General features: G+C 47.3%; 3 protein-coding genes across 9 annotated transcripts; 2 read left to right on the top strand and 1 right to left on the bottom strand.

Annotated features, from left to right (window-relative positions):
• The first annotated feature begins 104 nt into the window (after nt 1-104).
• Nucleotides 105-1,951, top strand: LOC128256433 (odorant receptor 45b). The gene is given in 7 exon segments (XM_052986792.1): nt 105-725; nt 727-932; nt 994-1,181; nt 1,239-1,414; nt 1,476-1,574; nt 1,632-1,784; nt 1,841-1,951. Coding segments are annotated over 7 exon segments (1,194 nt in total). The 5' UTR covers nt 105-404; the 3' UTR covers nt 1,892-1,951.
• A 435-nt stretch (nt 1,952-2,386) lies between these two features.
• On the top strand, nt 2,387-5,573 carry LOC128256530 (membrane-bound alkaline phosphatase). The gene is given in 4 exon segments (XM_052986949.1): nt 2,387-2,546; nt 3,396-4,558; nt 5,133-5,267; nt 5,269-5,573. Coding segments are annotated over 4 exon segments (1,554 nt in total). The 5' UTR covers nt 2,387-2,476; the 3' UTR covers nt 5,455-5,573.
• Nucleotides 5,574-8,318: 2,745 nt separating this feature from the next.
• On the bottom strand, nt 8,319-21,105 carry LOC128256556 (CCR4-NOT transcription complex subunit 1). 7 transcript variants are annotated; one of them, XM_052987000.1, is made up of 11 exons: nt 20,907-21,104; nt 20,327-20,718; nt 18,754-18,960; nt 18,160-18,687; nt 17,637-18,099; nt 16,355-17,572; nt 15,510-16,295; nt 12,588-15,241; nt 11,349-12,520; nt 10,925-11,284; nt 8,319-10,433 (listed from the first exon to the last, which is right to left on the bottom strand). In XM_052987000.1, exons 2-11 carry the CDS (start codon nt 20,429-20,431, stop codon nt 10,325-10,327), a joined length of 7,602 nt encoding a protein of 2,533 aa, XP_052842960.1. In that variant the 5' UTR covers nt 20,432-20,718; nt 20,907-21,104; the 3' UTR covers nt 8,319-10,324. The 7 variants fall into 7 exon arrangements, with proteins under 7 accessions (XP_052842960.1, XP_052842959.1, XP_052842958.1 ...); XM_052986999.1 differs by having other exon boundaries at nt 20,903-21,104; XM_052986998.1 differs by having other exon boundaries at nt 20,897-21,104.
• Between the last annotated feature and the right edge of the window lie 454 nt (nt 21,106-21,559).

The following is a 21,559-nucleotide window of genomic DNA, read 5'->3' on the forward strand; positions in this document are numbered from 1 at the left end:
TCAAGAAATATGTACTTTATATGTAAGTTTATGTTGTTTATGTATATATGACTGACAGGGTACGAAGCTATAATCAATCTGATTTAATAGGAGACAATCCACTTAATAGGAAAGCTGCAAATGGCTCCCCTTTGTTTGTTATAAAACGTTTGAAGGAATATTTTTAATTATTAGGTTTAGAAGCCAAAAACAAGTCAGTACAGTGACCATAATGACATGTGTTTGGGGCCGTGTTGGGTCTGTCGCCCACTCAATTAGGTCCTGCGACTAATCCTGTCATTAAACACGGCCAGGTGTCGTTTCTTCGGGCTGGATAACAATTATTAAACAATTAGCCGCTTCTCGTGTGGTAGTACCCCTTGCTATATATAGAGGAGGAGCTGCTCCAAAAGGGGCTAAAAGTCATGTATCCGCGATTCCTAGACCGCAACTATCCGCTGGCCAAGCATCTGTTCTTCGTGACCAGATACTCGTTTGGCCTGCTGGGCCTGGGATTTGGCCAGAGGCCGTTGTCGTGGTTCCAGCTCACCTGGCTGGTGTTCAATTTCGTGAATCTGGCGCACTGCTGCCAGGCGGAGTTCGTCTTCGGCTGGAGCCATCTGCGCACCAGTCCCGTCGATGCCATGGATGCCTTCTGTCCGCTGGCCTGCAGTGCCACCACGCTCTTCAAGCTGGGCTGGATGTGGTGGCGTCGCCAGGAGGTGGCCCATCTGATGGAACGCATTCCGGCTGCTCATCGAGGAGCAGGAGCATCGGGGCGATGCCCGCCGAGATACCGCGCAAAGGAGCTACTACGTGATGGTCACGAGATGCGGCATGCTGGTTTTCACCCTGGGCAGCATCACCACTGGTGCCTTTGTGCTGCGTTCCCTTTGGGAGATGTATGTGCGTCGGCATCAGGAGTTCAAATTCGACATGCCCTTTCGCATGCTGTGGGTTCTCACTGCCATATAACCAAGTGTAAACCTATTTCATACCTTCAATGATCCGTAGGTTCCCTGAGTTTGCCCATCGAATGCCCTGGTTCCCGGTATTCTATCTCTACTCCACTTGGAGTGGACAGGTCACCGTCTATGCCTTTGCCGGAACCGATGGCTTCTTCTTTGGCTTCACCCTCTATATGGCCTATTTGCTGCAGGCCTTGAGATACGATGTTCAGGATGCCCTCAAGCCACTAGAGGGTGGGTTTGTAGTAAAGGTTACAGCTAAGTAACCCCTAGTTAAATACCTATTTCCAGAACCATCAGTTAGAGAGTGCCACATCTGTTGTCAGCGCTTGTCGAATATCGTGGATCGTCACAATGAAATCGAGAGGATTGTCCAGATATTCTCTGGCATCATGGCAGCTCCCACTTTTGTGCACTTTGTATCGGCCAGCTTGGTGATAGCCACCAGTGTGATTGATATACTATTGGTATTAACTTACTTTTCTGTTATAAGCTCCGCCACTATAAGCACCTCCATTACTATTTTAGTACTCTGGCTACAATATCATCCGCTATGTGGTTTACACCTTCACTGTTTCATCGGCTATATTCCTTTACTGCTATGGTGGCACTGAAATGTCCACTGAGGTGGGTAAACATATAAAATTCTTTAACTTTCCGTTGATTTTTGTTTGATTTTTCTAGAGCCTTTCTTTGGGCGAGGCTGCCTACAGTAGTGCCTGGTATAAATGGGATCGGGAGACCCGCAGGCGGGTTTTCCTCATCATCCTGCGAGCTCAACGACCCATTACAGTGAGGGTGCCCTTCTTTGCACCTTCATTGCCTGTATTCACATCGGTGGGCTCTTAATTACACTTATTTAACAAAGTAATTAAATTGGACTCCCTTTTCAGGTCATCAAGTTCACTGGTTCCATTGTGGCTCTGGCCAAAACCATATTGTGAAGAAGGCACCATTAAAATATCCATTTCAACCTCTTGGTTTTTCTTTAAATTAGTTTGTGGTTCTGGGCTAGCCCAAAAGTATGCAACCTAGGCAATCAAAGAGGAAAAGTTGTGCAGACGCAAAGTCAATGGTCAAGGGTTCAAACGTACAATTGAAGTTGCCGGTAGTTTGCTGACAAAGTGCTAAAATATTCATATGAAACCATAAAACTAGCCCAATGACGTAAACCAAACTAAAGTTTAAAAAGTTTAGGTAAATAAGGATTTCCCAGCTTCAAATTGGTTACACACATCGTATACGTAATATATCGCAGGCGCTGAAAGTTTTTGGCCAAAAGGCACGTGAGCATGGTTTGGCATTGGTTTTGGTCCGTTCTACGACTTCTGTTAATCAATGCCTGGCCAGTCATAAATGATGATGTGATTGAACCGTCTAGATTAGTTTTCTTGGGCCTGCCCTGATTAGATTTACTCCGATACTGCGCGATAACTCCGAAACGTTGGCCAATTTCTGGGTCCGGTCAGTATTTAACAAAGGCCTGACCTCCACACAAGTCGCTTGGGATCGCCAGGGATTAGCTGAAAATGGCCAAGCGATTCATTATATTGCTCTTCATTGCCGCCTGGCTGAGCGGAAGTGCCAGCGGACAGAGAGGTAAAGTGTCCTGAACCAGATCTAATTTATAAAATTTAGTTATATTATGTTAATGTTGAATGCATAATCGTACGTCTCCAAAACAATGTTTTTTATGTTCCAAATGATTGAAAGAAATAATATACCACAATATTGATTTTAAAGACCTTAACTATATATATACATATATATGCTATATATATATAAAGATTTTAGACCAATAATTTATTAAAAATTAAAGTGTTTCATAACGCATTATTTAAAAGGATTAAGTACTAATTATAGCATTATAAATATTTAATTGGTGGAAGAGGTAATTTAAGATAAAATTCTTCGAAAAGGTTTCTTATCTCGAAATACGTGTATTTGCTGGCTAACCCATGCGTAGAGATAAGACTCAAGTAATCCCATTGATATATTAGCCAAGCCCTGAGCTCTAAATGATTTACGTTTCCTAACTTTTTGTTAACAATTCGTAAAAGAATTATTGATTTATAGTAGAAAATCTCCGATTTCAAACTGATTTATAATTCTGGGGTTCTACTTTCATTAAATTAAAAACATCTATGTATTTTAGTGAATATAATTTGGATACTGTGACATTGCTTTAATTAATCTTTTCAATTTCTCGACTTTCCAACTAGCAATTTCAGAAAAGTTTAAAATATCTTTTATTTGGTCAGACAAAAATATCAAAACATGAATTTATGACGTTCATAAATTTTACATTTGTTGGAAACCTCAGAGATTTAGGTAAAATAATTATTTGAAATGTAGTAAATGTTGTAACTATTTATGCTTAGTAGAATTGGCAGTTAAAAATCCTTTAACCTTCAGCCTGAAAACACCTTTGATTTGTCGCTTTTTCAGATCACCCCCGCGGACGCTCCTTCGATGCCGAATCGCATCCCGTCAAGCATCCGGAGGAGCAGCAGACCCAGTACTGGGTGGACAAGGCACAGGAGAAGCTGCTGTCCAAGCTGGCCGAAGCCGAGACACAGACCGCCAACACAAACAAGGCCAAGAACGTGATCCTGTTCCTGGGCGACGGCATGTCCGTGCACACGGTGACGGCCACCAGGAATCTGCTGGGCGACAGTGCGGAGCAGGTGTACTTCGAGGGATTCCCCTACACGGGTCTGTCCAAGACGTACTGTGTGAACCGCCAGGTGGCCGACTCCGCCTGCACGGCCACCGCCTATTTGGGCGGCGTGAAGGGCAACTACGGCACCATCGGCGTGAATGGCCAGGTGCCCAGGTACAGCTGTGACGGCGATGCCAAGGAGGAGAACCAGGTGCTCAGCATTGCCCAGTGGGCACAGGCGGCCGGCAAGGATGCCGGACTGGTGACCACCGCCCGCGTGACCCATGCCTCGCCTGCCGGCGTCTATGCCCACACCGCTGATCGCAACTGGGAGAACGACTGGGAGGTGGCCAACAGGGGCTGTGATCCTGCCCAGACCATCGACATTGCCCGCCAGCTGGTGGAGCAGCCGGTGGGTCAGCGACTCAAGGTGATCCTCGGTGGCGGGCGCCAGAACTTTATCAACACCACGGTGAACGATGAGGAGGGTCTTCCTGGCCTGCGCACCGATGGTCGCCACTTGATCCGCCAGTGGTTGGATCAGAAGAGGGCGGCCAATGAGTCGGCCAACTATGTTTGGAGTCGCAAGGGTCTCGGTCTGGTGGATCTGGAGCATACGGACTATCTGCTGGGTCTCTTTGCCAACTCCCATTTGCCGTACAACGGAGATCGCGACCGGAAGCGCTCTCAACTGGCGGATCCTTCGCTGAGTGAGCTCACTGAGGCGGCCATCAAGGTGCTGAGTCGCAACCAGGAGGGATTCTTCCTGTTCGTCGAGGGTGCTCGCATCGATATGGCCCACCACGATACCTACGCCAGGAGATCGCTCGAGGACACCGCTGAGTTTGCCCGGGCCGTGCAGAAGGCTCGCGAGATGACCGCCGAGGACGACACTCTGATCGTGGTAACTGCCGATCATGCTCATGTCATGTCCATCAATGGCTATCCCGTGAGTATATATATGGGGTCATTTCTATTTGGATACCCTTGCAGAGGGTATTGTTATAAGGTATTACTATTAAGTATATATATTTTTGATCAGCATCAATAGGAAGTCTATCTAGCCATGTCCGTCCGTTCGTCTAAATGCTAAAATTGGTCGCAAAATTAATTTCTTTAAAAGCTCGATTTTTAAAAATCTGTTTTTGCACCAAACTAAATTTATTTTTCTAAGCCGATTGTGGATGGGTAGTATATGTCGCCAGCTTTACAAAACAGCCAAGTTCCAACAAATAGACTTTTTAGGATTTTTTTTTTTGACAAGTCTTCAAAAACCCGGAAAAAAAACACCTAAAAAATTAGTTTTTCTTTCCAAATGCTGAGAAGTAATAGTGAAAAGATGGAATGCCATACATTGCTGAATTCGTCATTAAATTGCCAATCAAATGGCATTCACAGTTAAAAAATTTTCAGTTTTTTAAATTTTTGAAAAATATGATGATGTACCCCCTTATCAAAAATTACGGTTTAAATTTAATCAAATGGGAACAATTAGTAAATAAAAAAACTCTTTCGTCTGGCAGTTCCGCGACCAGGAGATTACTGGCTTGGCCCAGCTGGCCGATGACAACCTGCCCTATACGATTCTGTCCTACGCCAATGGACCTGGATACTACTCTGGCTACAATCGTGCCGAAGGACGGGCTCTGCTCAAGGAGGAAAACGGTGGCGGATGCGGACTTTCGGTACCCCACGTTGGCGCCCCTGGATGCGGAAACCCATGGAGGCGACGATGTGGCCGTGTATGCCTCGGGACCCTATGCCCAGTACTTCAGCGGGAACTACGAGCAGAGCAACATTCCGGCTCTGATGGCCCGGGCGGCTGGCATCGGCCCGTATGCTTAGGATCAGTCAGCCCACTTTTCTTACCTTATGCACAAACATTGTAACATATGTATATCACCGCTTGGCTGAGATAACCCAATTAAAATGCATCACGGCTAACGGGGCAAATCGAATTCCTTCTAATTGAACTGGCAAGCTGCGCAATTTCCTGTGAGGCAGTGTGTAGTGTGTGGTGTTTGCGCTCCTCGATAAATGCCACCTGACGGCAAATTCAATTAACTGCCAATGGCAACTGGCATCTGACAACCTGCAGGCGGCAGCCCCAATCAGTCAGTTGCAATCACTCTCGGACAGAGCCAATTGACCAGGTGGTTGCCGGCCAAGTGGAGTGAAAATCGCGGCCAGCTGTTTCGTGCTCCATCCATAAATTCGGACAGGAATCCGTGGCAGTGTAGAAGGAGCTCATGAATCTACATGGGGGGAGCATGAATGAGCTGCAGTTGTCAAAACCGCCCCATAAAACACAAATGCATTCAGGGTGGAATCTCCATGACAGCGAATTTGCAGCAGCTCATCTCCAAGCAAAATCACTGCACGAAATCATCCTGGAAATTACGTTTCCATACTCTCTTTACTTTCACTACGTTTATGCGAGCGGTATATTGGCAATAACTACGAATTTCAGAAAATTTTAAATTAACTTTTGTTTGTTCAGAAAAAGAAAATCAAATAATCATAAAACATACATTTATAAATAATCATGCCATATTACCATATGTTGTACGTTATTACTTGACTTTCTTAGATTCTCTTTTGCTTGAAATCTGAGAGAATTTAGAAAAAAAAAGATTTTTTATTTAGTTTTTTTTAAACATTTATTTTGTTGAACTTTTGATATTCGGATTTCAGTTCAAAGTTCGAATGCATTTATAATCGATTTTAATCTTTGTTATCTACCAGAAATTGAGGCTTGTTAAAAGAGGTGTACTGAATTGATATTTCTAATAGAAATTTTTTCTTATTTTCTTGTTAATTTGGAATTTTTGAACGTATTTCCAATCAACAAGCTATTGCCAATCGGACTCCCATAAACGTAGCTTGTTACCTCCGTTTCAGCGATTGAATTATGTTTTCCACTTAGTGTCAACATGCGATGATTGACGATTCCCAATAGGGCCAAAGGGAATACTTGGTAATGGGTTGTAGGGTTGGGTTCCATTTCCGATTTCACTTGGTCTGTGCCAGATTTTTATTTTCGTTATTTTCGGGCAATTTCCGCTGCAATTTCTGTGTAACGAGAACGCTTCAGTTTCAGTTAGCTCGCTTTCGATTTGTGCCGCTAAGGGAGGGCCTAGTTTCGACCGGACTGGGCTTAATCACAAGGTTCTGGTTTTGGCCAAAGAGGCGGTGCAACGGGCCTAGAGAAACTAAAAACTGGGTCATCAAGAGTGCGGGCAAAAGAAATGCAGCTGCGGTCTGCCTCTTGGTTTTTCCACCGTCTGGATTGGGGGTACTACCAATTATGTATATCTGTATCTGTATTTGTATCTGTATCTGCAGGGCCAAAAGAAGAAGAGGAAACATCGGGAAAAAAACAAGAAAAGAAAAAAAAAACTCTAATGGCAGCATACACAAAATGTGCTCGCAACTAATGGTGCTGCTTCATAGCTGACTCAGCCAAGAAGCTTGCCGCAAAGATACAAAGATACAGATACGCGCGCTCTCACAGATACGAAGACACGTGACTGTGTGGGAGCGACATCGACTCGAACTGGAAAGCTTTTTAACGAAACTCCATCGCCGTCTCTTTCGCACGGCAGCGCGCGCGCGCGTATCTAAGCCGATTCAAATGGCCATGTAGAGCCAGAGCCACAAAGCTGCAGCGCCGCGTTTTTGTATCTTTCGGATACATTGGGACGCGCGGATTGGGGTAAAGGGAAACGGGAGTGGGAGCGGTAGCGGTAGCGGGGCCGGGGCCACATAATGTACGGCCAGGCCAGGCCAGTAGGGGAATTTTTTTGCTTTTGCGCAGCGACGTCGGCAGAGCGCTAAGTGTGCCACATTCTGTTTCCAAGCGCTCACACAGATACGCCACACACACACACACACACACAAGACGCTTTGGGCATTTTTTTTACTCTATACTATGCACTAACAAAAAAATTAAACCTACATTTCAGAGTTGCCATTCATATTAATTTTTATAAACTAGAAAGCATAATTTACATACAAAATTTTAAAAATTCATTTTTTTAAGCAATAAACAAACAACTTTTTGTTTGTATTGTTTGTTTCCCAAATCAATTTTAAGTTCATTATAACAAATCAGTTATTTTAAAAATATAAACTTTATTTTTGTCTATTAGAACAAAAAAATTGCAAATATTTGTGCGCTTATTTTAAAGCCACTAGTGTGGCTAATTTCGAAATAGTAAGTTTTCAATTTTTTACAAGTGCACCTCCACACAATCGTCGTTTATCAGCCTTATGACAAATTCATGTGAATTGCCAAAGAAAACAAGCGGCGGCGGGGGCTCTGCGATGACTGCAGCATTTCAATTAATGCTGAATTCGTGTCGCACAATAGATAGATACACCCGTACATTTATGTTTTCCAAGCTGTAACCGCTCTCTCCGCATTTATCGACATTTGTGTTTACTTAACCCAAATGCGCCCCGCCAACAAACCCAGGGGGCGGGCGGTGGCAGAGGGTTATGTAAGCCTGGGTGCGGAAATGGGCCACATATGTATGTACGGGGGGTTCCAGTACCAGTACCACTACCATATATACGGATGCGGGGCCTTTGCTCCAATGAAACGAGCTTTTTTAAGTGTTGGCCCACAACGCGCTGGGGCCCAGATACACATTATGGCCATAAGAGCCATAAGGGAGGAGCGAAAAGTTTCTAAGCAAACGCAGGGCTTTTTAAAATTTTGCCATTTATACATTTAATATTTGTTTTGTATACATATTAATTTTTATATATATATATATTGTTCTCTTAATGCATAGTGTTACTTATTTCGATTGTAATGGATTATTATTTATCAATGTAGATTTGTTGTGGTTTCTTGTGTCGCAGCTTTCGTTAATGAATGTATATATTGTGTCTCGGTCGATCGGTGAACGCATGTCTGTACATACACATACATCATACATCATACATATACATCACTTGTTAGCCATTGCAAACGGAATTAGTCTATAAATGAGTTGGGCCTTTGGCTAGAAAGCTAGCCCTAGCTAGCTTCCACCTTTCTCTACTCTCCTCCTCTGCTCTACTCTCCTCGCTTTCTACATCATAAGCACTTTGCTCGGCTTCAGGCTTCAATTCAGTTTAATTCAAAATAGATTTTGACTTGCGTAAATACAGTGAATGTTCATTTGCATTTGCGGTAGAGACTACAAACTAATAGAGTTGCTGCAGTAGGTGCTTGAGTGTCGAGTGGGAGTGGTAATGGTAGTGGTTGTGGGATAGGATCTAATAACACGTACATAACTCGCAAATTGCCTAACGTAGGATAATGAATTTAGAATCGATCTCGCTCCGTTCCGCTGCCCTTCCACTTCCACTCGCTGCGCGACAATCAAACTCGATTTACATTACGTATTTAAATTTAGAAATACATATTTTATATATTTATATAAAGATCTATATAGACAATGGCTTGGACTCTGCGCCACGCCACGCTCGTTCTATATGTCATCTCTCTGATTCTAACAGCGTTTATCTTTACATGGAGGATCGATTATACGTTTAACAAGCTAGAGGTGTTCAATGTATTTCCATTTTCAGTTAATAATCAGTTCATAAAAGTATGTAGGTAAAAAACAAAACGTATCGCTTACATTGCGTATAAGAAGATCAAACATTGGTTGGTTCTGGTTGCTGCTGTTGTTGCTCTTGTGCGGAAACATTTTAAAAGTTAACGTATACGAGTAGACTAACTGAGGGACTCTTAGAGGTTACGAATTTGCAAATGATACATCATTGAGTTGGCTGGGAGGTAAGAGCTACTTTGACAACTCGAATTAATATTGACTCTGAGGATCTTTCAAACCTTCTTCTGTTTGCAGCAAACTTTCTTCAATTCACGTCTATAAATATCGCTCTCAGCGGGGTTGAGAGTAGGTTTAACTAGGTATCTGCTTATCTGCTGCCTGGCTATACTCGCTCCATCAATATGTGTACACAAATTTCATATGTGGCCGTTGTTGCTGCTACGTCTTTTGAATCTTCTCTTCTCTTTGTTCTAATTGTTGTTCTTTGCCGGATGTGTAGCAACAACAATCTACATATTTACATCGCATTTGTTAGTTTTTTCGCATTTTCATCGTACATTTTGCAATTTTTTTGTAGAAAATATTTTTCTTTTTTCTTTTATCGATTTTCATTTTTTTTTTTTTTTTGTTTTGTTTTTGTTTTTTCATTTTTTTTTTCATCTGTTTGATTGATTTCTTTACACAGTATCTGTCATCAACAGTTTAACGTCTTCATCTACCATTTATAATACAACTCAATTAAAAATTTGTAACATTCCCCCACGATGGGGGAGGCATTTAAAATGTTATCGTTTCCGTTCGTTTAAATACAAGTCGAATTTCGGTTTCTAGCACTGCAGTTGGCCTGGCCTGCTGTTGCTGCTCTGTTCTTATTGTTGCGGTTGCTGCTGTTGGTTGTTTTGAAAATGTTTGTGTCTGCTGCTGTTGCTGATTTCACTGTCTCCTTAAAACGATTTACTCTAAAAGCTAAACACAGTAGTAATGGTAGTAGAATTCAATGAATGCAGTTCTGTGCTGTGCTGTGTGGTAAGTTGGGGTGTTGTTGTGTTGCTGTGCTGTGGTGTTGTTGTGTTGTTGTGTGCCTACTGCCTGCGTCTGGGTCTCGCACAGACCTCCAGACAGAAGCGTCGGACGGTGGCGTTTTCTCAGTTGATGCTGGCCACCTCCTGGCCCTCGCCATCGACGACGGGCATGTTCAGCTGCTGGGTGACGTTCGATTTGGCCAGACAGGAGCGGGCCACCGATTCGAAGAGCCTGCGGAGAACATTAAGAACACATTGCCATTTTAATATCAACTCATCTCGCTTTCGTGGAGCAGCATCCACGGAGCGACTTGCTTAATAAAAAGTTATATTTGAATGGATTAATGATAAAGTGTAGAAAATAGGAGAGGTTACAAACGAATATAAAGAAAGGTTAACATGCAAAATGATTGGGATGGGATGGGACTGGTTGCTGATCTTGCTCTCCTGCTACGATGCACACTAAATGCCAATTAAATGTGCAAACCGCTTAACTACAATCAGACAATCACCGAAATATCTGAAAACAAAAGGGGTGGTAAAATGTAAGTTAGGTGAGAAAGTGGGTTAGAAGTTGAAAAAGCGGAATTCGTGGAGTGCGTTGCCAATCTACTACAAACTAACTACATCTATAAGGCCTGTTGTTGTTGATCTAATTTGCGGTATAGATCTCACTGATCAAATGACGTTCTGAATAGGGTCTAGATGACCAGGCCAACTCACTTGGTAATCTCCGGCGCGCAGTGCACAAAGTCATGGTCCCAGAACTTGTAGATGGGATTCTTGATCAGCTCGATGAACGTGATGAGCAATCCCCACGGATGCGGCCGGTTCACGATCAATCGTTCGAGCAGGACGCGCGTGATCTGCTCCTGGATGGCCTCCGAGTTGGCCTCGGCGAACAGATGCAGCACGGCACAGCTGAAGTAGTGCGTGTGGCTGTTCGGATAGCGCAGCTGGTTGGCAATCGCATTCAGGAAGAGATAGCGACCCTCCGTATCCAAATCGACAGCCAGGTTTTGGAAGATGTCCATGTGAGCGCTGTGTGCAATGTTCGAGGTGTTCGGCACAAAGTTCTTGTTTCTACAAATAGTAATACCGATTAGCAAGCGTCTTTGATAGAATGGAAATATTAAGATGCACCCACCTAATCAGAGCGATGGCCTGAGTGCCCACATACATGACCAGGGCATTCATCAGCGTCATGTTGTAACGCGTGCCTGGCTCGCTGGTCACCTGGAGGTGGCCACGCAACTCCGAGAGGAAAGTAACCGGCGCCCGAGCCTTGAGGTACGAGTCCAGGTCCTTCTTGAAGTTCGGCGGCTGGATGTTCATGATGTAGCTGCTAAGCACCTTGGGTGCATTGCTGCTGTCCGACAGCATGTCCACCTTCAAGTTTGGAGTGAAGGGGTCGGGCAGGCGCATGTTGCGCGGGAACGCCGACAGGATGATGTTGCGCATCTGGACGCAGTTGGGCGGGATGGTGTCGCAGAACCCAAAGTGGTAGTCGCACAGGAACTCGGGGAAGTCGTGCAGCAGGACGAGCAGAACGCGCAGAGTGCCCTTGTACAAGAGCTGGACTGGTTTACCAAGCTCCGTGTTGCGCAGGAAGGGCGCAAGATACTTGAAGAGATCCTGCAGCAGCTGGGCGTAAAGCGGCCAGCCCTTCTGGCCGGGAATCTGCACGAGGATGCGGCCCAGGAAGACGCGGTGCGAAATGAGCTCCAGCCAGGCGAAGCAGAAGCCCGGTGCCACGGTGGGATTCAGCAGATGATAGGTGTAGGCGAAGGCCGACACAATGCTGTGCATCAGCGACTCGAGGATCACGTCGGCCGAGCAGAGCTCCATGAAGAGCATCATGAAGAAGCGGTGGTAGCCCACCTGCTGGAAGCTTACGCCGCGCATCTCGTGGTCCTTGAGCAGCGTGCCCAGCACAATGCCCAAAACCTTGTTCAGCAGGTTGATCTTGGTCGTGGGATTGCCTGCTTCGCCAGAATGCCGCACCAGCATCGCTATGAGGTGCACGAACGCATCGATCCACTGGAATATCTTGTTCTTCGCTTGATTGATGGGCAGACTTGGCTCAGCAAACATTCTGTACACCACGTCCGTGCAAATGTGGGTGGCCTGGCGGAAGAAGCGTGTGATCAAGTCGTCCGTCTTCAGGATTCCGTATGTGTTCATCTTCTGGACGAATGCGCCAAAGTTGCGGGCATCGCGCGTGGACTGTTGGTTTTGCTGAGTGTACAGGGCCACCCAGTCCTTGAGCAGAAATTCGGTCTTTTCCTGCAAGCCTGGCGGATCGTCCGTATCGCATGACTAAAAGAAGGGAAGGGATATTGTATAACTAAAATGAGTTGAGCTAGAAAAATGTTTTCGTCCTTACCCTCACGTGATGCATGCCGGAGTGGATGTAGTGCGAGGCTCCCGCCAAGTAACGCTCACTGGCGTTGAACGGACTGTAGTCGCTGCTCGAGTTGAAGTTTCCGCTCCACAGCGTGTCGATGGCATTGACGATGCACTCGGGATACCGATGACGGTGCTGCGTAAGCCTACCCAGCAGCTCCACGGTGGCCATGAATTCGTTGTCCGAAACAATGTTAATCGCCCGATCGTCCATGATCAGTCGCTCTAGCAGCGCAATACCGAACGAGATGGCCACATAGTTGTTGCCGTTGTCCATGCAATCCCGCAGCATGCCATCGAACTGATTCAGGTTGACAAAGTGTGAGGTGATCAGCGCACGAGCTGCCTCCACGTTGTAGCGCACCTCCTCGCGGATGTCGAAGAAGCACTTGGTCACTGCTCGCTCGGTGTTGGGAGCACCAAAGCTGTTGTGCAGCAGTCCGATGATACGCAGGTGGACGTTCTGGTAGAGCTTCATCTGCTCCAAGTTCTCGTGCATATTGACCAGTCCCTCGGTCAAACCCTCGACGGCGCGGGTCAGGAGATTGAAGGCCGACTCCTGGTCACGCAGGCGGCGCGTCGACATCAGGGCGTTGAGGAGCATGTGCATCTTGCTGGCCTGAACCTGCAGCGACGGCACACCAATGGCTGTGTTCATAAAGGTTTCCATCTTGCTGGCCAGTTCTCCGTAGACCAAGCTGCTCTCGTCATTGGCAAACACATTCGGCTGCGACAAGTCCTGCGGCTTGGGCACAAACAGTGCGATATCACGGTCACTCATCTGCTGGAATCCCGGTATGCTTCTTGCGAACTCCGAGTACACAGCGTAGAGTGTGGCCGGCGCAGGGCCCACCTTGATGCGCACTGCTTCTGGCAGACGCTCCTGCTGGTAGCTGAGGATCTGGGCGTCCACAAAGCGGTTGCCCTCTTCGCGGGCAATCTTTCGGGTCTCGAAATCGGTGCTCAGGCGCCTATCGATCTCGGCAGCTGCCTTTTCGGCCGATGTCTTCTGGATGAAGGCGCACACCAGCTCCACATTCTCGCTGGCCAACTGCATGGCGGCCGCTTGGATCTCCGCCATTGTGGGCATTCCGTTGAGAGCCGAAATCAGGGCCTTGTGCAGATTCTGGCTAATGGCGCGTGCTATCTCATCCTTGCCAGTGATCATGGCCATGCCGGCGGCCAGATTGCGCACCATCTGATGGGCGGCGGTGCGCATGCGGTTCTCATCAGCATCCAGGGCAAAATCCTTGCGGATGATCTGCTCGGTGGTGGCGCAGGCGATGCGAATGCTTCGGTCCACGATGGGCTGCAGCCAGTCGGTGATGGTGCGCTCCACGGCATTGACCACGATGTGTTTGATTCCGGGATTGGCGTTCAGGAATGGTACATTGGGCGGCATAATCAATTGCTGACCAATAAGCTGGAAGTTGCTCACATTCACGTCCACGTACGAGTAGCGTGGCTCTGGTGGCGGTTGTACAACCTGGCTGGGATCGTTGGGCAGATTGGGCGACGACACCGATCCGGGAGTGCTGTTAGCTCCATTTCCACCCATCATCATGGCAGCCGCATTTTGGGCATCCACATCACTTGAAGGTGGCGGTGGAGGAGCCTGCTGCTGTTGTTGCTGCTGCTGCTGTTGTTGTTGTTGCTGCTGTTGTTGTTGCTGTTGCTGCTGCTGCTGTTGTTGCTGCTGCTGTTGTTGTTGCTGCTGCTGTTGCGGAGGCGGCGGCGGTTGTGCTGGAGGTTGCTGTTCACGCGGCAGAGCAGGCGCCGCTGCCACTGGCTCCATCTGTTTGGGCTTTGGCTGCGACATTTGCTGCTCAATCAACAGAGCCCGACTGGGATCCTTCAGATAGATCACCGGTCGCAACTTGGCCAGCTCCAGGTTAAGTGTCTTGCACAGCACCTCGATTTCGAACTTGAGGTTCAGCTTGAGGTCCGGCTCCTGATGCAGCTCGCCCAGCACGTACATGATGCCCATTGTCCAGGGATTGGGCGAGCGGAAGATGCGTGACTTGGCGGACGATTCAAGGATCTTGGCCACGAAGGGCACTACAAAAAGCAGTTCCTGCTGTCCCTTATGATAGGCCTCGGCCAGTAGGGATTTGAGATCCAGATCCAACTGCAGAATGGGACGATTGCGGCCCAGGGTCATCATGCCCAGCCAGTGACCGAGGTTCTTCAGCAGACTGCGATCGGAGAAGTTGATGACTCCCTTGTCGGAGCGCAGCAGCACCTTGATATTGCGCAGCGTCTCTTTAGTCACGAATCGATTGATCTCGCCGTTTTTGAGCGCGTCTAGGAAGTTGTAATAGAGCGTGTGGAAGTTGAACTCCATTGAGGCGCGTTTGAGGACCAAATACTGCGCCAGCCATGGCCAATACTCTTTGGTCATGATTTCCTTGATCTCGTCGCACTTCTGCGGTATGTTCAGCTGGCTCAGGTTGTTGAAAATAAAGGCAGTTTTGTCCTGCACCGGTTCCGGCGGCACTGTGACCTTCTCCTCCTGGTTGGCCACCAACAGGGTGTCGATATTGGTGGCATTGGCGATGGACTTCATCCTCGTGGCGTGCGATACTGCAGCGCTCGATTTGGGTCCCGCACCGGGAGTGGCAAGGGGCATGTTACCTATGGAAAACAATGAAAATAAACGTTATTCTCTGGTAGCGATTGCTAAAAAACTGTGGGCTTTGTCAGCGGCCGAAAGGAGTTACCCATACTGTGCAATGTTAACTTGCTTACTTAATTGCAATCTTGCCAAGTTGGTTGTGCCATAAATTACAAGAAATAATGAAGCACTTGGGTTAGGTTAACTTTAAAGAAGATGAGTAACTCTTGTCTATTCACCAACTCGTGACCCAAATACCCAACTCTAATAGCAACAGCACGTGCTTACCTAGCATGGAGTTGGACCTGTAGAGCGCATCGGTTGGCGGACCACCGGTGGAAATCGCAGACGGAATCGTATTACTGAGCCCAATTAGCTTCTGCGGCGGCGGCTCCTGGCCGTGCATTCCGTATTCCACATACTGGATAAGATGTGGCGGGAAGTCCGAGAAGTGGGGAATGGACCGGATGTGCTCGCAGTATTTGTTGTAGGTGTGCAATCGGGTCCTGAATCTGTCCAGAGCCGTCACACCGAAATAGTAAAGCTTGGAGCCATCGGGTTTGCGAAGCGCGTCCAGGACACAGCGCAGAGAAAGGCCCAGGGCCACGAATGTGGGCACCAGGTTGCGGTCGATGATGCCACCGAAAAGCTGCGCTGTGATCTGCAGCTCCTTTTCCGGATATTGACAGAAGAAGCGGTACTCTTCGAAGAGATTGCGCAGCATGCACAGAAAGACTTCCTGTTCGCGTCGGTTGCTTGACTCCTTGAAGCGCTGCAGAATGTCCAGCACTTCGTCGATGGACAGCGTTGGATTTGGCTGGTGGTTGTAGATGCGCTGGAAGTACGAGTTGACCTCGTCTTCCACCTCCTTTGACACGGGTATCTGCAGGTCGGCCATCACAGGATTGTTGGGATTGGGGGCCGTTGGCGTTGGCGTGGGAGTCTGCTGTTGTGGACCACCCGGCAGCATGCGGCCGAGATTCCCGACATTGGGTGGCGGCGGAGCTTGCGGCATCCCCATGGGATTCAGTGGATATGGACTGGCGCCCGGAGTCATCAGACGTGATGGAGAGGCTGCAAGGGTAAAGATGAGTTATTGCAACGATTCCGAGCGAAAAAACTCTTATACTTACTCAGCATGTTGCCAAAGTTAAATGCTCCGTTCGGCCCACTCAGATTGAGACCGGCCAGGTTGTTGGACATATTGGTCAGCGGATCCATTCCGGGTCCAAACATCTGCGCATTGAGGTTTCCAGAGAAGGGTTGCTGCGGCGGCGGAGGAACGATGCCGCCAGGCAGATCCATGCCACGATGGCCGCGCAGTATGTTCGGAGGAGGCGGCGGAACCAGTCCTGGCTGTTGCTGCTGGGCACGCGCCTTGTTTGCCATGATGGCCACGTTCGCGGTCATCTGCATTATCATTTCGACCATCTCCGGCAGCATGCAGTTGTTGATGCACGTTTGCAGGCAGTTAATCATTGTGGTCACCGTCTCGGGCAAGAGCTGGGCCTGTTTAGGAGGCAGCTGATCCTCGGGCACTTTGGCGTTGGCCACCTGCGGGCAGCGACGCAGCAGCACCTTGATCATGGCCTGCATGAAGGGCTCCCCATGGTCGCGAATCTTGTCGGTGAGCCACTTCTCCAGCTTCAGGTACTCACGCCGCGAGGCAAGGCAAGCCAGGTCGATGATGAACAAAAAGGAGCGCGCGTTGAGCAGCGCGGACAGCGCCTTAAGGTCCTGGGCAAGGTCAAGAATGCGCGACAGCTTCACCTGGTCGAACTCACTGCCTCGCAGATACCACTCGGACATGGCATTCATGATATTGGGGCGCAGTTGGAAGTTGGTTGAGCTCCAGGCGCTGGCCAGGATGACGTTCGAGTTGGGATGGTTGCCCAGGAACGTGGGAATCAGTTGGTTGAACAGATCCTGTCGCAGCGGCGTTAGTGGCGGACTTATGTGCAGTAAGGCCAGGAATAGCACATCGGGACAATTCTGCGCGGGGAACTTAAAAAGCTCATGGACCTGCGTATAGTATCCCTTGTCCGCAATGGAGAGCAACACCTCAACCAGGTGAAGCGACTTCCAGGCCGAGATCTCCTTGTTGTCCGCATCCGGGGCCGTCTTTAGCACGTCCAACGCTGGCTGGCTGAATACAAAGTCGGCGAAAGAGAAGAGATCCGGGTTCTTCAGCATGGTCGCAATGAGCGACAGCTGACCCTCCGTGTTGGCCCAGTGACGGTAAATGCATTCTGGATGTGGAAATATGTTGGAGCCAGTGGCCAGTCGTAGGATGGTCAGCAGTAGGTCCAAACCGATGCGATCCTTTAGCACGAACTCGGGATGGTCGAGTTCTGAAAAAAAAGGGAATACATTTAGTTGAATGTCCTAAAATGGTTGAGTCTACTAAGCAATTACCCATGCACACTTCCTTCCAGTTGAGCTGTGGCACCACCTCCTTGAGGGCCTGCACAAAGACATCTGGTTTCCATGTTTGCGTGGCCTCCGTCGTCTCCTTCTTGTCCTTCTTATCACTGGACGAGTTGCCTTCGCTGCCATCGTTGTTGTTGCTGCTGCCCGAGCTCTGTTGCTGCGGAGTGCTTTGTGCCTGCGAGGAGCCGCTGCTATTGTTGCCAGCGCCCTGCCCTTGACCAGGCCAGAAGTTCGCCGGCGTCGGTAGGTTCACATTACAATCGAGCAGAGACGAGTGCCGCCGGCACATGAGTCCCACGATTTTGGCAACATCTTTGGACTGGAGCTCAGCGCGTTCTCGTTCGCGGGAACACAAATGATTCTTGCACTCTTCAACACTCGATGTAAATTCATAACCGATTTCCAGGATTAGATTAATCCAGGATGTGTCCATAATATTATTTTTGCCCTGCAACAGTAGATTGAATTAACAAATTGCCAGCTTCTTACATAAAATCTGCATGCGCACCTGGTTGGTGAATATTATCTCGCTTAAATGGTCATAGATATCCTCGATTCCCACCTCGTTTAGAGCATCTGCCTCGGAACTGGAGCAGTTGCTGCTGGCCGTCGCTTCGGCCTCCGCATCCGTTTCGCTGGCACCTGCTCCCGCAATCGTCGCCGTCGTCGAGCCGTACAGAAACGGCGCTAGAACCAGCGGCACCTCCTGGCGCGGAAACTCCTCGCGAAGCTTGACCAGAAACTGCGCCTCCAACTGCGGTTTAACGTACTCACTGAGGCAGCACAGCAAATACTGCAGCAGATCAAAGGATATCTCCTGGAGACCGCTGCTCGCCGGACTGCTGTTGTTCTTGCCCAAATAGGAGTCGATTAGTTCGCGGAGGCTGCTTTTCAAGTTGTTCCTGGCCGACTGCCTGAGATCCGTGTGCGAGGAATGGGTTACGGCCAAGGCAAAGATGCACTCGCAGAGCTTGTTGATACCGGTCAGTCGAGAGACTTGGCCCACGAGATCCGATACCGCAGCAGACTTTAAGGTCTGATCAGAGAAAAGTGTAAAAGGCCATTAGTTATAAAAACACTCAGAGATTAGATGGGAACTAACCTTCTGGTTACTGGCAAAGTACTGGTCGAAGGCGTAGCAGATGTTGGACACAAACGATGAGCTCTGCAGCTGACGCTGCAAGTGGGCGCCCAGGAGTTTCGCCTGCAGCTGGGCGGTAACAGAGGGCGCGGGATCGCTGAAGTTGATCACGGAGAACAGGTGGCGCAGGCTGCTGCGATCCGCTTCCAGGCCGTGCTCTTTAACGAACTGCAAGAGATCGGGGAGGCTATCAGTGTCGGAGATATTCATTGGTCTGATCCTTGTGACCAGCACAAGGGCCCAGGCAGCGACTGCCCGCAACCTGGGACACATGCCAATGGATTGCGGGCGATGGGCGTTTTAAAAGATTCCTCAGATTCTCCAGTAACCTTGTTTTTTTTATACGATTTTCATCGTAAACTTAGAATTTTTTTTGAGTTCTGTTATGTGCGTGTGTCAATCTTTGACTGCCCTAGTTGAAAGTGTGTTTTGGGGTTCAGGGGCGGATCTCAAGTTTTTGAAGTTATTCTTCGCAAATTAAAATATATCGATAATCGATTTTTGCTAAATAGTAGCAGAATTGGTTTCTGTTATAAAAATTAATATATGCATACTTTATACAATTAGAAAACCGGTACCTTTCACCCGGCGAATTGGGCAATTATGAAATCTAAGCATATGATGAGTATAAGCCTGTAAACTTTATTGGCAACTATTACCCGCAGAATTGAACTATCCTGGTATTTGTTATGATAATGTATTCGAATACTTTTTAGGGGGTCGGCCAGGTGTATCCCCCACTTTCGATCCACCTCTGTGCAAATACGGGATCCGGAGTTCGGAGTCCGGACTCAAGGCCTCTCTCCGCGCGCGTGAGCGAGACAACATCTGTGACCCCGCCGTCGCAGCTGCTCCACAACAAATTACACTCGGGCTCTCTCGCTTGCACCCGTTGGCTAAACGTTACATAGGAGAGGAGACGAAAGGAGAGAGCATGACGGTGCGAGAAAGGAAGGGGGTCACAGGAAAAAGTGCGACATATTGCAACTCCAGCGAAAAGAAAGCGGCCGCAATTAATATTCCTATGTAATAAACACCATAAACTTACAGTTTAATTTGATTTTTTTCCACCAGCACTGAGAAGAAAAAAGTTTTGAGGCCGAAAAGGCCTTTGCTTGGCTGGGCTTTCCCACTCGGTTTTCGCAACCCGATTTTGCACTGCTCCGCTGCGAATTTCACACGGCCGACCACGCCAATATCACGGGAGTGGCTAAGCGCTCCCAATTAGCCTACTTTTACACATTCTAAAGCACTTTTAGCTTAAACAAATCGGTCAGAAAACGCGCAACGCCGTGCAGAGAAATTTTTTCAGCTGCCTTTACCAAAAAACTGTAATGGCGTCGGCAAAAATGCACGAGTGAGTGAAATGGCACTAGTGCTCGGGGCCAGTCGTGAGTGCGTACAATTGGCAACTCTGGCTTGCCAGGTGCGATATGTTTTCAGTTTGGCAACACTACCCCTGTCACCTTGTTGTTGTTATGGTTGACAAAAACGAATTGTTCATGAATTTACTGGGACAAAAACTCCAACTCACCTGCTTTATTTGCTCGCTGCTTTCATTAAAATTTCGCTTGTTCACGTGCTTAACCAGATTGCGTATGTGCGTTAGCGGTGTCTTCAGTTGGCTCTCTACGTTCATAATTCTACGTATCAGTTGTCAATTCCTGAGCGGATGTTTCTTGTTGTTGTTTTTGGGGGGGCCAGAATTTTTCGAGCACACACGTTTACAGAGTGCAATGGTATTGGAGATTAGAGATATTTGACGTATTCTCTGTTGCTTCTTCTTGGCGCTTTTCTTTTCATCTACGGCGTAATTTGTTTTTGTCTCTGCCTTACTTTTTTGGTTTTTTTTTTGGGTCTGTGGAATCATTGGCCGCGGCCCCCGTGGAAAAGGGGCCATCAGCAGGTCTACATCGCAGGCGGCATCTATTTTCGCATAAATCAAACAAACAATAAGCTAAGGTTCATGGGACAGGTGAAATCGGTTTGGCTTTGTCCTCGGCCGAACAGATATATTGCAATAGCTCACGTAATGAAATAATATGAATCAATCCGCACGTACAGCGAAAACAGAAATGAAAAAAATACTACTACTACCACACACACGCACGCACACACAGGCAAAGGGGGAAAAATATAGTGTCTCCTCCTCGCTTTCTTTCCCCCACTTTCGTCCGGCTGTATATCGTTTTGTTTTAGGCTTGTATCGCTTGTTTCGTTTGCTGGGTATTCACTTCAGATTTTTTAAAAATATAATTGCCGAAAGTGTTTTTAACACCCAGATTCGGTGTTCGAAATAACAAAAACGCCTTTCACGAAATCCCTAACGCTTTGAATGCAACACATTTTGATATTTTCGAACTAATTAAATACTAGAAAAGTTGTATTCAGGGCTGCCAAAATTTGCAGGTTTTGCCTTTGTCGATTAATAACGGTTAATGTTTCGATACTTTGTATTATAAGTTTTAGATTATTAACTGTTTATGAGAGTTATGAACATAAACAAACTGAAAATATATTATAAAGTATTAAAAATCGTTTTAGCTCATTGAAATTTTTTTACTAATGTTTCATATTGTCATGTTAAATGTTTGTGTTAGTCCTGAGATTAAATTTGATTACTACCACAAATTTAATTTTTCTGTGCATATATTTTCTCAAAAAATCTTTAAAAGTCGGTTAATTGAAAAAAAAAATTTAAAATAAGCTGGTTTTTGTATTAAGTCAAATTATACTTGAACGACAACGTTGCCCCAATGACCATATC

Source organism: Drosophila gunungcola (genome assembly GCF_025200985.1).
Source record: "Drosophila gunungcola strain Sukarami chromosome 2R unlocalized genomic scaffold, Dgunungcola_SK_2 000020F, whole genome shotgun sequence".
In the NCBI taxonomy this organism is placed as follows: Eukaryota; Metazoa; Arthropoda; class Insecta; order Diptera; family Drosophilidae; genus Drosophila; species Drosophila gunungcola.